Source organism: Thrips palmi, unplaced genomic scaffold (genome assembly GCF_012932325.1).
Source record: "Thrips palmi isolate BJ-2018 unplaced genomic scaffold, TpBJ-2018v1 HiC_scaffold_3, whole genome shotgun sequence".
NCBI classification, from domain to species: Eukaryota; Metazoa; Arthropoda; class Insecta; order Thysanoptera; family Thripidae; genus Thrips; species Thrips palmi.
In genome coordinates, this window is record NW_023144630.1 from 8,406,873 (window position 1) to 8,427,288 (window position 20,416).

At 44.1% G+C, this 20,416-nt stretch overlaps 1 protein-coding gene across 2 annotated transcripts; it reads right to left on the minus strand.

The window, feature by feature from the left end:
- Positions 1 to 1,867: 1,867 nt before the first annotated feature.
- LOC117647805 (cytochrome P450 4c21-like) lies at positions 1,868 to 10,325 on the minus strand. Of its 2 annotated transcripts, none has more exons than XM_034389764.1 (6): positions 10,218 to 10,325; positions 7,673 to 8,005; positions 6,722 to 7,045; positions 5,845 to 6,075; positions 3,742 to 3,989; positions 1,868 to 2,918 (listed from the first exon to the last, which is right to left on the minus strand). In XM_034389764.1, exons 2-6 carry the CDS (start codon positions 7,988 to 7,990, stop codon positions 2,444 to 2,446), a joined length of 1,596 nt encoding a protein of 531 aa, XP_034245655.1. In that variant the 5' UTR covers positions 7,991 to 8,005; positions 10,218 to 10,325; the 3' UTR covers positions 1,868 to 2,443. The 2 variants fall into 2 exon arrangements, with proteins under 2 accessions (XP_034245655.1, XP_034245656.1); XM_034389765.1 differs by having other exon boundaries at positions 7,673 to 7,997; positions 10,218 to 10,298.
- Positions 10,326 to 20,416: the final 10,091 nt, after the last annotated feature.

The following is a 20,416-nucleotide window of genomic DNA, read 5'->3' on the forward strand; positions in this document are numbered from 1 at the left end:
TATTCATTTCGAACGATCTGCAATGTTTCTGATTGAATTTACACTAACTGAATTTTCACTTGCCAACGCGAGTTTCCTTCCTAACGAATTTACAAAAAATGGAGCGTGCAACAAGGCATTCAGAATCGAATAACTTCGAACTTAACAACCAATTAATTTCGTCATTTCTATTTTAACTTACTCTTTGCCACGAGAACCCCAAAATTTAGAAGATCTTTTCAACTTCAGGGGATCCAAGACGTTAATTAAGGACAGTTCTACTTAACTGCAACATCTTTTAAACGATGGTTATTTTATGGTTTAAAACGAAACTTCTGTATCCGCGAACTTGAAGCGATCGACCAGCTTACCCCATTACGCCCAGAACGATATCCTCATCCGATTTCGCTATTGAAAAAATTAGTTAATGGATTTTCCTGGCTCTTGTATGAAATCGCACAGTAAAATAGGGTAGTATTTTAACTATAACCTTTCGAAAAAAAAAGATTCAGAACGGCAAAGTGACCCTGCGTTGTGACAATTGCAAGGTATCACAACTGGGGTTTTGGCATAAATCGTGCAGTGAAAAAATTTAATTCGACTTGAAGGGTATTTAATTCTTTTGAAGATAACTTATGGTCCGACAGAGCCACCGGAAGTGACGACGTATTTTGCAGAGTCCACTATGTCTCCAACCTCCTTTAGGATAAAGGGAGCTGACTTGTTTTCATTTCAACGGAAAGGATAAGTCGCAAAACCTTACGGTGACCTTACCTTTTGATTTTTTTCCAGAATTTTACAATGTTTTTAAAAATTTTTAACTGCAACATTCATTTGTTTTTTTTTTATTTTTTCGTTTTTTTTTTCCGGCAATAAAATTGGTTATCCCCCCTTTTCCCCCTTCTGACCTTAGTTCGACGACGAACCACCAAAGATTCGATATTTAGAATAATCGGGTTCGAACTTTGCAGTGGCGGATCCAGAGGCGGGGGGGGGGGGGGGGGTGGGAGTGGCACTCTTTGCCTACTTACAGGGGCAAAGTAGCTTTTTTAGCTTACCGTTCATGGGGTTAGGGGCTGATGGGGGGGGGGGGCAAAAACCACATCCCCTTCCCCTGTATCCGCGCCGGAAACCTTGAAAAGCTGACTACGAACCGAGTCTTACCCGATTCGATCCGCCTCAGTAACGAACTATTCACTCATCCCAAGATATGTTCCCTTGCCTACACTCTGAAAAAAAAAATTACGGTTTATCCTGGATATTTTTTTTTGCCTAAACTTTACCGTACTTGCAAAGCCAGCATCCACCGTAATTATACCGTAGTATTTTAGCACTAGTAACCGTACTTCCGAACACACAAAACTAAGCACTTTTCTGTGCAGAAGCGTCGCACAAAATTGAGCATGCGTTTTGAAATGCACGACTTTTTGCGTAACTAATCACGAAAGTGGGCGTCGTTGCGCATAACATGCGTGCATATCGAAACGCATGCTCAATTTTGTGCAGTCCATTGAGAGAGTGAAAGGGGTCAATCTGAGTGATCTTTTTCGAAGTGGATTTTATCCTTTATTGCTGGGACCGTGATCAGAGGCCGTACCCCTCCCCCCCAAAGTGACGACGTAATATTTGCACACCGCCATACATCAAGCCCGCTGCCCCCCCCCCCCCCAAAAAAAAAAAAAAAAAAGAAAGAAAGAAAGAAAGAAAGGCACCGACCACCTTTCCTGTTAAGGGCTTTACGAATTTTATGGACGACCCCTAAGGATCGAGTTAAATAATTTGGTGCAACGATGCAAACCATTTTAAGGCACAATGACATTACAAAGACTCAATAGGGAGATAAGTTGAATTATTCCCTTCTTCCGCTTCGTTGATCAAAAACCCTCAGACCTCTGAATTTATTTTTATTAGATGACACAAACAATTTTTAGACATTTTGCGTGACGTTACGCTTTGGAGGAGGCCAGCGTAACGCTTCGTTACAGGGGGAAGGAGGTGGAGGAGGTCAAGAAGTACTCAAAACAGCGTAACGTAAATAGTGAACGGCCCCTACGGCTTACAGGGGTCCTTCCTAGATTTTTTGAATCCTTCTGAATCTCCATGGCTCTGATGTGAGCAAGTTTCGTTCCATACGTACGTAGGGAAAACATAACAACTTGCATGTTTACCACAAAATTGACATTGAGAACTTATAGGTGGAATATCTCCGAAACTGTTGAGATTCCTTCCTGAAACAACCACACTTCAGCACTGATTTCACGGTACGAAGTTCTACACATGTGCCAAGTCTTGTCTAAATCGTATAGAAATTTTCGAAATTCCAAAAGAGGCCACATTGGAGAAAAAGATTGCAACCCGAGGGATACAATAATGGCTACTTCGTGCCTTAAAAGAGGGGAGTGTCAAGCACAGAAAAAAAAAACTCATCAACCCTTCACGGCTTTGCCGAGTTCTAGTTCTTTTTTCAATGTCTATGTGCGTCTTTGTGGTGGCCCTCGCGATGCTCGAAGCGCACCTTGACGCCGTTGACGTATCTCAGCATGATGTCGAAAGTGATCGGGAACTGGCTGGGTTGCGTGATGCCGTCGCTGGCCGGCAGGATGCGGTACGCCCGCAAGATGACCGCGGTCAGTGTCTTGAGCAGCATCATGGCGTACTGCTGGCCGACGCAGTTCCTGGGCCCCCCGCTGAAGGGCACGAAGCTGAAGGGGTGCATGTCTTTGGCGCGCTCGGGCAGGAAGCGGTCCGGGTCGAAGTGCAGCGGGTCCGGGTGGTGCCGCGGGTCGCGGTGGGCGCCGATGACGTTGAGGACGAGCACCGTGCCGGCGGGGATCCGCTTGCCGGCCACCTCGCAGTCCTCCTGGCACTGCCGCGCGATCAGCGGGCCCACTGGGAACATGCGCAGCGTCTCCTTGACGACGCGCTCCAGGTACTCCATCCTGTCGAACATCAAAATTAGCAGTGGCTCATGCGACGTGTCACTGTTCGGCATGTGCTCACAAGGGAGCATATTCAGTGCACGTTAAAAACGGAACCTGGTTTTCTCAGGAAGCCGATGGTGCAGGCATAGGCGATTTCCAGGGAGTTCGTGGGAAAACCAGGAACCGTTTTCACCGTGTGGGTACACTCAGATTTTGGCAAGGGGTCCCAAACCGGTGAAAATCGGTGTACGCCGGTGAAAGTCATTTAAAAATTCACAGATTTGTTCACAGAATCAGGAACAATTAAAATGTCTATAACAGCCTCAGAACAATTAGTGTGAATGCGTAGGCACTATTTTGTTCGTTATTGGCCGCAAGAATTCCTATGGACAAATTCTAGCGACAATATTGCAACCAAGGTAAAAACGTTTTAAAGCGTTACCAAACGTACAAAGAATACAAAGAACAATACAAAGAACAGCTGATCACAAATGCGTCTATGGGTAGGACACATCACTTTGCCTTCAGACATAGGGGATAAAATATGTCTGCGGGTGACGGACATAGTTGTTTCATTTTCTACAGACATTTGTCATGAACTTTCTTGTGAACTTCGTCACGGACATATTTGACCACATCTGTGAAAAATTTATCACTTAATCTGTGTACAATAACGCTTCCAAAAAGTCTGTGGCCAAATTTGTTCATGGTTTGCCGGCCATTTGATGACGTATAAAAACGTTTGCGCAATGGATACAAAATCGTTCGGCAACCGGTGACAAAAATGTTCACAGCTATTTGGTGTGTTTTGTGAAAACTAACCATATCATGGAAGTCCCACCTTGGTAAGTCGTCAATAGTCAAAGGCCGGTCGCTGCCCTGTGTGATTTCGTTTATTTCCGCGTAGACTCGCTCCTGCACGTCCGGCCGGATGGACAGAATCTTGAAGACGAAGCCCAGAACGATGACGGGACTGTCGATGGCTGTGCCGAACATGGTTTTGGTGGCGGTCAGGATTTCGTCCTCCGTCAAGTCCATCTCGCCGCTGATCGTGCCCTCCAGGACGATGTCCAACACGCACTTGAACTCCTAAGACCAAGCCAAAAGTTCGTCCAGTTCTCATTGACTAAGTATCGCGTGGCGTTGAACGCGGAACCAATCGGCTGAGAGCTCGAGGGGTCGAATTCAAAACATCTTATCGTTTTCAGATGAAGATCTGACCTGGTCGTTTCCGAGTAAGAACACTTACCTTGCCTTACATCTGCACTCTAAGATTTGGCATGCCCTGAAACTGGGCGCCTTTGTGGCCCGCCCCACTGTGTAGCGTGCCAAATGTCACCCAGTTTCTGGGCACCTACATATGTCGCCTTTTCTCGGGGACGGTGAAAACAAAACCTATGGTTTTCCCAGGAACCCTATGGTGAGGACGCAAGCAATTTCAGCGTGTTCCAGGAACAGTTTTTACCGTGTAACGAACCCGCCTTCACCCATGGCTCAGCAGCGCGTAAGGTGCCAAAGGTGCCCAGATTCTGGGCCTTGCTTAATAATTTGTGGACCTCAAGACTGCGACGAAGGTGCCCAGAAACTACATTTGATACCTACATTTGGTGCTCGAAAGAGTGGGGTGAGTGACAAAGGCGCCCAGTTTCAAGGCATGACAACTTTAGAGTGTAGGTTACGTCAGGTCCGGTTAAACATCTTTTAAAATACCCATTTAGCTTTTTTTAAAAGATGTGTTGTTTTGGATATTCACATTCATATTTTGTTACTTTGAATTATCTCTTTGTGCTGGTAGCATGATACTGGATGGCAATGGCATCGAACAGTCACTCTTTCACTTGATTAAGAAATGCTAAAATTTCATCTTGCGTTCAAAGATTCTTTAACAATAATTGAGACTCTACCTAAAAAAAAAAATGAAGACACGTTTTAAAGGTTGTCATCATAGGTTTATGGTCTTTTAGAATTCTTCGTAGAACGCCGGAATTACGGCTTTCGACGAAACGCCGTCGTTGTACAACGAGCTCTAAAAAATAATTATTGACCTGTTTTGAAAATGACGTGTCATCGAGAAAATTTTGTCGAGCTTCGGCGCGAGGATGCAGTCTTTCGCCATAACGATGAAAATTCATTGCAAATGCGACAGACGGTCTCGAAAAAGTGCTTAGCATGAGCGACATTTGCTTGCATTTTAGATTTAAAAAAAAAAAAAAAAAACTTTGTATGGAAACGGCCAGATAAGCATTATATACGGAAACAGTAAGACAAGATCTTCACGGTAAAAACGGTACCTGGTTTTCCCAGGGAAGCACAGGCGCCAACACGTGGGTGCAGGGTCTGCGAAAGGGAAGGGGAAAAGAGAAAGGGAAAGGGGAGAAAAAGGACACTCTACAAATCGAAGAGTGTACATGGTATGCTCTAACTGGAGCATGCCTGCAAGCACGCTCTAACTAGCGCATGCCTGCCAAGCATGCACTTACTAGCGCATACATGCCATGTACACGCTTCTATGCGACAACTCCCTATCCCTTATGCACTAGATGCATGCTTCATTAGCGTGTAAATGGCATGTATGCACTTAGTGATGCCTGGCAGCATGCGTAGCAAGACGTGCTTGCAGGCATGCTCCAGTTAGAGCATACCATGTACACTCTTCGATTTGTAGAGCAAGAGGGGAAGAAATTTCTTTAAAGGAAAGAAGGAAAGGAAAAAGAAGAGAAGGGAAAAAAGGGAGTTGTAAGGGACTGGATATCAGTCGCTCCCCCTAAATGAAATTTCTGTGGGCGCCACTGCAGAGAAGCCAATGGTAGAGACATAGGCGATTTCCAGGGAGTTCCTGAGAAAACCGGGAACAGTTTTTACCGTGTTCTGAACAGTACCCCTCCGCAAAGTCCTGCTTCAGTCTGAACTTTGAATCCTCTGCCAACAGTGAGCTGAACCTTACCTTGTAGCCCAGTTTTTTTGCTGACTGTAAGTCATATTGTTCCTTCTTGGACTGGATTTCGGTCGCCTTGCGACTGATAATGCGGCCCATCAGTTTGTTCCACTGGTCTTCGTGTTGCCGTTGCTTCCGGCCCAAAGACGACCAATTGAAAACCGCGTCCGGCCAAAGCAAGGGATTGTAGCAGCGACGCTTCACGTTCGTCATGTAAGGCTCTATACCCCTTATCAGGTCCTGCAGAGAGCAAGGGGTTAGCCGATAAAAATACTTCCCAGAGAAATGCAGGCTGAGAATATTGAAGTGGTCCTATTTCCAGACATGTAGTGGCGTGGTGGTAGTCGCCAACATTGTAGGTTAAGTTCATCTACACCAAAACTTTGATGTTTATGAAAACATTCACCGTGCACGCTCCCCAAATGCACCCTTAACATTTTATCCCAGACAGTGACCTATGGAATGCCATAATGCACGGCAGAAACGGATCCTGGTTTTCCCAGGAAGCCTTTAGGTAAAGTATACACTCTCAGACTGCTATTGACTTTTTGCTCTTTGTTAAGAAGTTTTTTTTACACAGCAATAAAAAGTACTATTTCCTCAATATCTATGGAAGATTTTGTTCGTTACATTGACTTGAAGTCAATTTGCTATTGACAAAGAGTCAATTCAAAATTGACTTGAGAAAAAGGTCAATAATTGATGACAATTTAGTCTTTATAGCGAATAAAACTGTACATGGTTACAAAGGAAATACTACTTATCATTACTGCTTAAGAAACTACGTTAACGAAGGACAAAAAGTCAATACGAGTCTGAGCGTGTAGGCGATTTCCTGGGAGTTCCTGGAAAAACCAGGAACCGTTTTTGCCGTGTGCAAACTCACGTCCAGCTCCTGGAGGTCGTGGCCGTCAAGGCTGGAGGCCAGTGTGGTTCGAATCGCGGCAAGGCACGTGGCCGTGAACACCTCGTGGGCGACCTTGGCGTCCCGCCCCACCATGGGCGCGATGCGGCGAGCCAACCCCTGCGCCTCCTCGTGGAACGCGTCAAAGTAGCCCTCCAGCACCTCGAGGTGGAACGTGGGCGTCACCGTAGCGCGGTCCCGCTGCCATGTGGCGCCGTTCGCCGTGAAGATGCCGTCACCCAAGAGGCCCTTGATGAAGGAGTAGGCGAACCAAGGCTTGTCGACGAACTGCCGGTCCCGCAGCACCTGCGAGACAGCAGTGCAGCGTGCTCGTCAGGTAGAAGTTAACCGTCATTCACTTTGCGATACTTGATCCATGAAGCGGAAAAAAGGGGATAAAAGAATTTTCATCTTTTTTTTTCTTCAGGAGAAACAGAAAACTGTTTGCGGGGTGAGCTTGAATCCAATCAGATGAGTGATGCAATTGCATTTGACAAAAAAAGCCGTAGAAATAACTGAAAATTTTCAAAAGTGTAACCATTGCTAGACGGTTTTTGTGATTTAGCACTAAATCTTTACGGTAAAATGGACGCAGGGACCATGTTTACTTAGCTCTCCCAAACGACGTGGAATTTGGTGACAATTCAAGTGGAAATGAGGTCTGCGTAGAGTCTATATTGCTGTGATGTACGGGAACGAGTTTTACGTAATCGGGTTATGCTTGAAATCAAGCGCAACAGGCTCACTGGCCAAGATTTCCCCTATCTAAACGCGAGGGGGAATTTTCCGAGTATTCAAGCGTAACTCTATGCATGACTCAAGAATAGAGTGCGCTTTAATTTTACCAGTGCATCGGAAATAAAATAAATATTGTAACTTTGACGGCAATTGTTCTTACTTTTAAGGCCTAACGTCCACATTAGAGCGACTCACTGCGCCAAGATGGTCCGCATCCGTGACGAACACAAAGAGCTTGTTGCCGATTGAGATGCGGCTCAGCTCGCCGCGGCACTCTTCCAGGTACGCCAATATCCGCTGGAGCAGAGTCTTTTTCCGGTCGCCGAAAAAGAAGACGTGCACACTGCCCAGCAGAGGCAGGGACAGTGGCCCCGGTATGGCCATCTCCATCTGGCGGAAGCGGGCGTAGCGGCGCAGCCACGGCCAGGCCCAGGACACTGCCAGCAAGGCCGCCACAGCCGCGCAACACAGGCCCACGACGGACATCCCTCTTCCATCGGGCGTCGCGCTCATTGTGGAGCTGCAACGCTGCAACACGTCAAAATCACTGAGAATGAAAGAGTCATGATCCTGACTAAAATTTTGGGTGAGGAATTCTTTATTACCCAAATTTGGGTGAGGAAATTTTCCTCGCCCAAATTTGGGTGAGGAAGGTTTCCTCACCCAAATTTGGGTCATAATACTATGGTGCTATATAGGGAGCTGATACACCCTTCCTCACCCAAAATTGGGCGAGGAAACTTTTCTCGCCCAAATTGGGCGAGGAAACATTCCTCGCCCAAATTTGGGTGAGAAAGTAAACCTCGCCCAAAATTGGGTATTGATCATGACTTTTTCATTCTCAGTGATGGCACTTCGGAGAAGCACGGAAGTTACAGGGGCAGTAGCACTTCGTGCACAATTTTATTCAATTAAAATAAAATTTCCACACTGAGAAAACCTTAAAAACTATTATGGACCTTAGAAAAGTAGATTGTATAACAAAGTATTTTGAGCATACGTAAGCTTACAAAGAAAATACTTCGTAATTTACGAACTGTTTCTTCGTATAACAGAGTATTTTAGTTTGTTATATGTATGCTCAAAATACTTCGTAAGGTTTTAAGAAAGCATGAATGCTAGAGACACACTGCAGTGACTATGTTCAATGTTCAAGTACAAACTTTTAGTAAGAATTCCAAAAGTAAAATATTACGTTTTACGAGGGCTGACCCACTGTAAAATTTTGTGTACAATGATTGTGTGAATGTGCAAGATTTCTGGTGTTTTTGCCTCACATGTTGCTACTTAAAGGCGTTTTGGCCACCTGAATGTGGAATGTGGTCGAAGTTCGTACAATGAATGTGGGAAGCTGTTCCGCCCTCGATGTTTCAGCATTATGTTAGGGAGGGACATAAAGCACGTAGAACAGGTCTGCAAAATTATACGTGGTGCAGCCGAAGTTTTCAATTTTTTTTGCAATTGGTAAAGAGCATCTGACTGAATGAGCCTAAAATTGCCCCAAAAAACGAACGACGGGGGTCACTGTGCGAAAAAACCACAGTGAATCCCGTTAATTTTTTTTGCCGGGATTTACTGTAGTTCAGAACACAGGAATTACCGTGCCTGGCTACAGTATCTACTGTACCCGGTACAGGATATTCCGTACTCCACTCCTGTGGTACAGTAAATCACGTACAAAGTACAGTAGATCCTGTTTAAAAAGTACAGTAAATCCTGTACTCCTAACTACAGTGACAGCTGTACTAATCACTACAGGATTTTTTGTGATATTTCCCCACAGTGGTCCGTGTTCAAATCTCAATCGGTCATATTAAAGCCAGAATTTCTACTCCGAAGTTTGTATTATGACGTACGTTTTCGAGGGTGCTAACCCTAATTTGTCTTGCAGTTAGATCAGTAGCGAACCCCGTCACAACAGGCGCAGACACGGGGGGGGGGGGGGTAACAGCCTTTAAATAGCTGCCTTAAAGGTAGGCAAAGAGTGCTACTTTTCCCCTAATAGTAGGCAAAAAGTGCTACTTTGCTCCCCCCCCCCATAGGCCGCATCTGGATCCGTCACTGCGTCACTCTGAACTTGGAAAAAAAAGGGGGGGGGTCTGGGAGGCCGAGCCCCCTAGCCTAACTGAAGAACCCGAACGCTGTTTCGATTTGCGATCACGTCGATTTGTGCCTGCTGAAGAAGGCAGGTCAGCGCCGCAAGCCAAGGTAAACGCCAGGCGTGCACTCTACAAAAAATGTCCCGTCAACGCCGTTAATTTATTACCAATGTTTGCTGTTATGCAGTTCACGGCGTTTGTTGTGAACTAGTTCACGGCGTTCACTGTGATCTCGGTCACAGTGTTCACTGTGATCTGGCCACAGTAAACGCCGTGAATTGGAGCCTGATTGGCAGTACTTCGGTGCTCTGTGGCGTCAAACTCACAGTGTTTACTGGGGACCAGATCACAGTGAACACCGTGAACAAGATCACAGTGAATCCCGTGAGCAGATCACAGTAAACGCTGTGAATTGACCTACAGTAAAAACTGGTAATAAATTAACGGCATTTACAGGACATTTTTGGTAGAGTGTGGGTTGTCGGAACAGTCCGCGACGAGTTGGAAAACTATCCCTGGACGAGATAGGTTCGGGTCGAATAGGACGTAGGACGAGTTCCTCGAGACAGGCTGTCCTGCCCCCGAAATGTCCTGTGACATTTATTATGAGGGTATTGCAGTCTGGATGACAGTGTACTCACGATGCAAATAATCCCGAGTCTCGTTCGGTTCGCGGCAGGCAGGTGCCGGTCGAGCCGAAACGGGGGACCGTCCCGGCCAGGCGTCGGGTCACTTGTGAATGCGGCAGAGCTGCGCGCGAGTTTAAGTAACCTCGGCATGCACTGCCGAAGTGCCGGGCCTTCCGGCGCTCATTACTATGCTCCGAGGCACAGTGGGCCAGAAGACCGGTGGAGGTGGATAAAACTGAAGACGTTTTGAGCTCCAGAGTCGCTGAATGGGACTCGAACCGAACGTGTGACCCCATCAATGGATTCCTCGTTCAGAGAGTTATCCATTGGTGGGGTCACACGTTCGGTTCGAGTTTCATTTGACGTCTCTGAAGCTCAAAACGCGTATAGAGTTTTGGCCGCCTCTACCGGTCTTCTGGCCCACTGTGCGAGGGGCCTTGAACTGTGTATGAAATGGACGTACAGACTGAGAATCTAAGCGCTTAGAGTCAATTCGAGGGGACCTATTCGAAAGATCTTATCCGGGCTTTCCCGTTTAACTAATCATTTTGTAAGGCAAGTGAATTTCACGAAGTTTGACCGTGTGACACAGGTCCAAACCAAAAGAGATTAAAGGATCGAAAGATGCCAGTATTGCTCCCGCTCGCTCTCTTACCTGTCTCAAAAGACCAAACTTCAAAAGAAGTTGCTGGCGCTTCAGACGAGATTCTGTAGGCCGAAACGCCCACATCACATCGTTCGAACACACTGTCAAAAATAGGCTTAGCAGTAAATATGTTGCTCATTCTCCGTATGATTTAAATTGCTTACAGATGACCTCAGTTGTTAACTGATGTCTTACATTCTTCGCCATCAAGATGGTTAAACCTGTAGGCAGCCTCATGAGCATCACTTTTGATTGCTGCACTGTGAGAAAAAAGTACGGAACTTGTCTGATCAATATTATGCCTGGACCGTCCGTACTTGCCAACTACGGAACGTTCCGTACTTTTCTCCGTACCTCCGTACTATAATTTCTGTACCATTTCCGTACTAAAGTACGGAATTTTTTACAGTGCGATTATCTCAGAGACGTAGTAAAGTTCCGGTGAACCGCAGCAGTCACCATTTATATTGTCTGCGGCTTGTCTGTACACACCAAAAAATTGTTGTGGAGCGGACTAGGTCAGAAAAATCATCAGCAACAAATTCGCCGTTTATGGGAAAGAACACCTGTAGGCGAGTCCAAATCGTTTCGCTAGGAAGGCACGCCTTTGGATTTGAAATGGAGAAACGCCACGACTTGTGATTCAAGCCGTGCCTTTCAAATGCAGATTGGTGCTACTAATGATAATCGTGGGTAAGGTCGCGCCAAATATTGGCATGACAAAGAAGTGGCACTTCACTTTGGCGTGACTTCTGCGTCACGCTGATTTTGTCAGGCCAGTTCTTTAGCTGATGATACCTTAACTTAAAAACATACACTGGTAGCCAACGAATGTGACATCACATTCCTTTGAACGTGAAAACTACGATGTCAGATTGAACGTGACAAACAGAGAAAATTCATACTCAAACGAATGTGACATGCCGCACCGCTTTGTCACATTACTTCGGGTGTGACACGAAATCAGCAGGCAAACTGTCACATTAAAACGAATGTGACACATGGTACCCATTGACATACATCGTGTCACATCCAAACGAATGTGACACCCATACGCTGTCACGTTCCTTTGAATGTGACATGCCCGAATTGTCACATTCAATTGAACGTGACACGCCATAACCTGACACTTATGGCGTGTCCGGGGCGTGTCACGTTCGTTTTAATGTGACAATTAGGGCATGTCACATTCAAACGAACGTGACAGCATATGGGTGTCACATTCGTTTGGATGTGACACGATGTATGTCAATGGGTACCATGTGTCACATTCGTTTTAATGTGACAGTTTGCCTGCTGATTTCGTGTCACACCCGAAGTAATGTGACAAAGCGGTGTGGCGTGTCACATTCGTTTGAGTATGAATTTTCTCTGTTTGTCACGATCAATCTGACATCGTAGTTTTCACGTTCAAACGAATGTGATGTCACATTCGTTGGCTACCAGTGCGGCCGGGCCTGCGCGCAACATTGACAATCCCTCCCCGCTACAGCGCAGATGCACCGCGTGCTCGCAATGCAACGGGCACGGCGCGGTGGCGGTGCAGGCCACGGCACAAAGGACTCAGTTTTCAGCAGATGATACCTTTGCTTTAAAGCATACACCTAAAACTATTGAATACTACCTTTGGAATGAGCCCATACTACCCCGTAGAAGAAAACCAAACGAGTATCATCTGCTTTCATTAACGTTCGTCGAATGAGATTTTTTGTTTGTTTTTTATTTTTCATTGACAGTTTTACTGGGCGCCTGTATTTGAATCAAGTTACGCCGGTTCATTTTCAATGCAAGGTCGTCCGAGCGGTTGCCCTTTGCAAGACATGGCCTTTACAAGACAGCGTTCGGTGACGCCTAGACAACAAAGTTAAAGGCCCGTGCCAGGATGCCCCGCAGACCTGCCGAACCGTCCCCTCCTTCGTTGATGGCTGGCTATTTACAATGCAGTGTACAACTAGGCTTAAAGACTGTACTGTACGCCGTCCTGTAAGTGCACAGCTACGCTTCATGGCAATTCACGCATGGATTTGAATAGGAGGAAAGGAGCGGATGGGCTCTCCTACGCTTCGACCGGAGAATAATCTGGATCAACACAGTCACCACTGCCTATGAAAGTGTGCAGGATCTTTAGGACACACTCTCAAACAGGTTTGAGTTTGGAAGTACTTCTTTTGACTCCGCAAGTTTACGTAAGGTATGGTTGTGTTTGGTTGCGTTAAGTTAGGATGGGTTACGCAGGTCAGGTCCCATTCAGGCGGTCAATCGTTGGAATCCCACCTAGGATTGTTGGATCCAAACGGGAGGTATAATTTTGGCTGTGAAAGCTTTAACATTTACAATCGAGGTAGGTGTACGTCAGACAGTGGCTTGTCGTAACAGGCTTTCGCGATGCTGCGCCAGTTCCGACAACCCACGCCTGGCGTTTACACCTACCTTGGCCTGCGGCGCTGACTTGCCTTCGGCAGACACACTCGCCACACACCACCGCTCAAAGAGACCTGATCGCACGTCAAAGGAGCATTTGGTTCCAACTTTTATGCTTGAGGGCTCAGCCGCCAAAGGTCGTCAGAGAGTTGAAGGGAGCCTTATGAAACGTTAACAACAGAAAAGGGTTGTTCCAGAATTATTATTTTATGCTGATTATCTAATTTAATCACTTGCCACCATTGAAAATTATTATCTGAATCGAGTTCTCTGTCTTAAGTTGATGGTTGAGGGTGGTTATGGGAGTAGGTTGTTGATTAAATAACGCATCACATAACAAGGTCCAACCTTTTTTTATTTATTATAAAAGAAACGCAGAAAGAGAAGAAATGTGTTTCTTATGAAGAAAAGATAATGACGATTGAGATCCTTGGAGACTGGGGCTGCAAAGAGCGGAAGTCAAGACCTGTTCGACAGAGAAAGCTGAAACTTCTAAACATAAAATATATGCAATTCATGTTTTTAAAACACAAATTCACACAAAAATTAGTAATTAGAACGAAACCACAGCCACAGCAAAATAAACACAATAGTCAATTGTGATGCTAATCATGAAATACCTGTTGCGCATGCGAAGGAATTAAACCACATAGAATGACGAAAAATGACTACGAATTTCACAAAATAAATTACTTGGAGCAACGAAGAGTGTAAGTTTGGGAAGAAAAGTACACTCTCCAGGAGCTGATATCTTAACTTTGAGCCATCCCTCAACGAGTTATTAAAACTAATCATGAAAATTTGACTGTGAAATCCATGTCAAATGGATATTGAGATCTCTACAATAGGCCACAGAGGGGTAATTTTCTTACCCTGTCCTTTTCTTCGCCAACTTACACCTATCTGAAACGAAAGCACCATTTATGGAAACACTAACATAATAACGAAATATGATGACACCCATGCATACTAGTCTTTGGTATGAAATTTTATTGAACCATGCTATTGTCAGGAACCGGGCCGAAGGCGAAAACTCGGGAGCCAGAATGACGTCACTTGCGTGGCGGTGGTGGCTGGTGGCGGCCTGAAATCGTCAGAGGACAATTCATGTAACGATCAGCGACTGACACATCAATCTAGCTTTGTAGGGTGCGTTCACTTAAGGAAAAGTTGATCGGCGGGGCGAGCGATCGAGCGAGCGATCGAGCGAGCGAGCGGCTCGCGGCGCGGTATTTAGCGCTCGCAGATGCATTTCAGGCACCTAAGTTAACAAAACTATACATTTTCGGAAAGAGGAAGACTTGAGGAACAGACTGGTGAAATTTGTTTGACATTTTGAGTCTCGGCACTGAAACGACAAGCTTAGGAAAGTCGTGATGTTGCCTAACGTGAGATGGGCAGGTTTAACCCTTCTTAAGTCATAAATGGAAGTGAGCTAGACCCCAACATTCAGCGAGCCGATTTTCCGCAAGACTCTAAGCTTTCGATTCCACCCCTCAGAATGTTCAAACCATTTCTAGTTTTTGAAAACCAAACGGTTTTATGCTGCCGTGCTCCGCGCGGCCGGCACACGGCCATAACAGCTTTGACTGCGTGTCAGTGTAACCGCTCCCCTGCGAGAACTAGAAATGGTTTGAACATTCTGAGGGGTGGAATCGAAAGCTTAGAGTCTTGCGGAAAATCGGCTCGCTGTATGATGGGGTCTAGCTCACCTCCATTTATGACTTAAGAAGGGTTAAACCTGCCCATCTCACGTTAGGCAACATCACGACTTTCCTCAGCTTGTCGTTTCAGTGCCGAGACTCAAAATGTCAAACAAATTTCACCAGTCTGTTCCTCAAGTCTTCCTCTTTCCGAAAATGTATAGTTTTGTTAACTTAGGTGCCTGAAATGCGTCTGCGAGCGCTAAATACCGCGCCGCGCGCCGCTCGCTCGCTCGATCGCTCGCTCGATCGCTCGCCCCGCCGATCAACTTTTCCTTAAGTGAACGCACCCGTAAAGAACGAGTCCCTCCCATGTGATATCAATTCTTTGATGTCTTTCCTTCTTGTTTTTTTTTTAAAATAAATGATTCACATACAAGAGTACTCCAAGTGATTACTGCATGCTTATAATCCTGAAGACTTGTGGGATGTGCAAAAGGGGCAAAAGGGACATCTGAACAATTAAAAGGGACGTGAACAATATTAACACCTTACTCCTTCAAGAGGAATTTGTCGGTCTCAAGCTCCTGTTTTAGTGAGTAAAAATTCTACAGTAGAGTTGGGCATTTCTCCATTTAAAGCAAAGTTGTATCTCAAGCCATATAAACAATCATGAAAAATATACCACAGATGTGTAGCTTCAGCAGGATAGTCAATGCAAGCAGCATGGAAGATTTTGAAGCAGGTGTCAACAGCTTGCAGTATAATGTCGAAGTGGTAGAGAACTCTGTCAACCTCAACGTATGCAGCTGAAATGTTCCAAAGCTGAGGACCAGTGGAGCCTTCAATTTGGCCATTCGATCCCGTCTCTTCTCAATCAATGCCTCTAAATCAGAATAAGCTAATGTTGTCACATCAAAACAGAAGCAGGGATCGTTGGGGTTAAATACATCACAGTCCTCGGGGACAAACCCAAACATGTAGGGAGGAAAGGGTCATAGGGGGTGTGGGTGGGGTGGGAGAGGGTGGGGGGTTATAGTGGGGAAAAGGGCCTATCACTACATGAAGACCAGGAACGGAAGGACCCCCAGGTTCAGGTGAGGTCCCAACAGCAGAACGCGAGGAAGGGCCAGGAACCAGGGCAGCAGCCGACCCCACACGCGGCTCCTTGATACGGCCGGTGCACCAATTGAGGAGCACCTCATCGACACTCAGGGAGTCTGCAAAAGGAAGGTAAGAAGCACTAGTCGGGTGGGAGTACAGGCCCAAGGGGTAGCAGAAGGGCTACTTCCTCAGCAGGCCGAAATGGGAGAACAACTACACTGAAAACGTAATGGTCGAACACATGGCCAAATTGTGGCATGTCAAAAAGTCACGCCAAAAATTGGCGTGACACGAAATTCACGCCGATAAACGACATGACATGTGAGTCTTGCCCTCATTTGGCGTGAATGACAACGCGTTTTATGAGACAAGTCACGCCAGAAAGCGGCATGACAAGAAATTCACACCCAAAATTGGCGTGAACTTTTCAGTCACGCCGAGTTTCAGCGTGACTTTTCTGCCATGCCGTTTGTTGCCGTGACACTTTGGTCACGTCCCTGCAGCGGCACGAAGTCACACGCCGATATATTTTCAGTGCAGAACAAGGACGCGGGCCAGTCCGCATCCCGGTCAAGGAGAAGAACGTGGGGGTGAGCTGAAAATTGATGATAATTTTTTTTAAAGTGTGTACACTGTTAGAAAAACTGCTGTTGGTTTACGACAAATTTGTCGTAAAGTTTCATAGCAGAAGTTGCTGTCAATTGAGAAAGATGTCGTAAGATAAAATGTCGTAGTCTGATGAAAGTGCTGTTCAACGATAAACTTATCATAGACATTGGCTGAACTCATATCCTCTTCACAGTCATTGGATCCAAATCATCAATCAACGACATTGTCGTTACATGATGACAATGTCGTTACATGATGACAATGTCGTTCCATGATGACAATGTCGTTCAAAGATTGTTTGACTCCTAGCATTACGATGAAATAATCACATTTGCCATATTGTCAAATATTCCGGCAAAAAGTCTCAAAACTTAGCTTATAAATCAATTAAATGTACAGCAGGGATGGAAGAAGATGCACAAAGCTGATAGTCTCCAGCACTTGTCAATAAATATCATAAGGAGGGGCTCATAGTGATAGCAAATGAGCCAAAGTGAGGTAACCACATTGAAAATCTGTTTTATGTCTCCCAAGTTAAGGGGAGGTTCTGGTGAAAATGCTATTTTCTCCTAAATAGGTCCCACTGTGAAAACTGGTTAAAAATTTGATGTCTTACCAAGTAATTATTAAAATTTTTCAATGGGGAGGCACATTCTGTGAGCTGAACCCAGTCGCATAGCCTTTTTCTCCTATTTAGGCTATAACTTTAAAAATCTTCTTGCACACACTATTTTGTCGTAAAAGGTTGGCCTTGACATTTTTCACTTCTTCGATTTGTTTTTAAAAGATGCCAGCATGCAGAACTCAAAATGTCAATTGCATTTTTATTCGCAAGCTTTCTAACCAAGCATTTCACTCTAATTGACCAAAAATGTAAAAAATAGACAAAATTTAGGGACTTTTCAGCTTAAAAAGCTTACAAATAGTAAAGTAATGGAAATTTTGAGCTATGCATGCCGGCATTTTTTCAAAATGAATCGAAGAAGTGAAAAATGTCAAGGGGAAGCTTTTACGACAAAATAGTATGCGCAAGAAGATTTTTTAAAATACAGCCAAAATAGGCTCAAAAAGAATCTTCGACTGGGTTCAGAGCCTGGCATGTGCCTTCAAAAGTCAAATTTTAGTCTCCTCGAAGAAAGATTTTATATTCCGGACAAATTGTGACAATGGGATCCATTTGGAAAATAGCAAGATTTTCACCAGAACCTCCCCTTAACCTTTGAGGCAGACTTGTGAGCAAAAACACAGCTGTTCATCATGAAAGGTTATCAAAATAGCATTAAGTTTTCATGCTAATTAAGATGTGCCTTTCCCAGACTTTTTGTCGGAATATTTGACAATATGGCAAATGTGATTATATCATCGTAATCCTACAAGTCAAACAATCTTTGAATGACTTTTGCCGTTTTGAGATGAAATTGTTGTTTGATAACGATACTTTTATTGTTTTGATTTTGAACATATTCTTTTGTAACCATACAATTTTGTATTTTTAAAACAAGTTTTTTGGTAATATGATGGTTTTTTGTTTTAAATTTTTGAAAATTTTGGGGTCGTCTTTAACAATCATGCTTTGAACTTTTGTTTTTTACCCCAAAAATTTTTTTTGGCTGAGCGATAGCGAAGCCCTTGCCGTGTTTGGGCGCTCCAAAAAGTGACTGGTCGTGAGTCTGTCTGTCCGTCTCTCTGTCTGTATGTAATCACTCACGTTTCTCAGCAACTACTGAACGAATAGTATCCAAATTTCACACCTGATGTCTCCTAAACATCCTACAGGGGGAGTTTATCTCAGATTAACAATTATCATCGTTTGAAATATTCCAAACATCGTTTTGAACTAGGTAATTAGCGTGGTTAGGTTGGTAGCAGTGTGTGGCTGACCAATTTCTCATACCGGCTGCCGCGCTTGCAAGCCTTCTGCAAGACGGGACGGCACTTATGCAAATAAACAAACTAAAGAGCAAAGGGGTTCTCAAATAGGTTCTGAGATAGTTTTTTAACATTCTAGAATGATTGAAACCCTTCCGGAGTGTCAACAGAGGAAAATACGAAAACTGAATGTGAGAATGGTTTGCGTGTTTCGTTCCCCTCTCCCCCCTCCCCCGTCACGGGGGAATCTTCCTTTAGGTCAGTGCACTGTGAGTGTAGTTGTGGATTGAAAATAGAATGTTTCCTTTGCCTTTGTGTGCATCTACTGATTTTATTCTCTTTGAAACTATCCTTTTTTTTTAAAATTTTCATAGTAAATGAAATCAGGTAAATGCGTTGAAATTAGAAGACATGTTAATTGTCTTGGTTTGTCTGGGGAAATGACATTCTTTTGCAATGCTGCAAGCTAACATAAATATTCTAGTACTAACATCTATTGATTAAAAGAATCCATAAATAGATGTATTTAGTGCAATAAATAATCCATATATTTAGTGCTAATAGATTTTGAATTGATATTGGGTTCAATGACACGATTCAGGTTTTGAGCGGTGGGTGACTTGGTAATTGGATTTAATGACACGTTTGCTTTCACTTCACCAAAGTTTGTGTCCGACAACTGGAACCAAGTATTGGTAATGGTTTAGAAGCTGGTTCTCTGAATGTAAGCCCAATGTTAATAGTATACTGTATTCTTTTACTCCAAAGATAAAATATCACGAGGCATGATTAAGGTAAATTATGTTGGCGTATTGAGCAACAAGTGGCCTCTGCATTTGACTTCATGAGACGATTCACTGAATTTGACAAAACTTGTTCTCCGTCGAATGCTTTAGATCAGCCTGCCCTTAACTGAGTCACTTAATGTAAACTATGATTACATATTCCAGTCTATATTGTTTAATTCACTGGTTTAAAATGAAAGAATGACAAAAGGCTTCTCAAATATAACTAATAAATTTGTGAATTCATTAGTTGGAAGAAAATGATGTATCCAATAGTGAGTCAAGCAGACAAAAGAAAATTAAGCGATTCAATGCTGGCAATGGAATGTTACTCGACTGAAGGAATCGCATTGGTGTGGCATCAAGGTATTTGGTGACGACAAAGGGTGATCCATGAAGACCAACCCAGACCCATTCTTTACCCATTATTGATCAATTTGATATCAATTTTTTCAATCGAATCTCATATTGTTTTTTGGAGTGCTGATTATAAAAACCACTTCCATTTCTACTCCAGACTTATTTTTTCATCTCAAATAAGGTCATTTCGGACCAAAATTTTCAGGTCGAGTTTTATATTTTTCCTGCAGTGTTTGATGAGGTGAACTCAAAAATAACTTCAAAATTTTTCCCAGACTAACGCTTTACCAAATTTTGACCAAATTTGGACCAAAATTCTTGAATTGAGTTTTTTGTTGATCCCAACAGTTTTTTGTGTGCTGATAACGCAAATCACCTCCATTTTGACTCCAGACTTATATTTTCATCCCAAATTAGGTCATTTTGGCCCAAAAATTTTCAAATCGAGTTTTATATTGTTTCCTGCAGTTTTTGGTGCGCTGAACTCAAAAATGATTTCCCAAAATTTTTTCCTAGACTCACGCATTACCAAATTTTTAAACCAATTTCGGACCAAAATTTTGGAATCGAGTTTGACGTTGATTCCAACAGTTTTTTGTGTGCTGATAACGAAAATCACCTCCATTTATACCCCAGACCTACATTTCACTCAATATGAGCCCACAAGCTGCACATTTCGTCTACATAAGCAAAGTCCGAAATGCACAAATTCGCATCGCTCAGCCACACTACGCGCCCACACTAAACGGCGCGTACCCCTAGTCTAACAGTGCA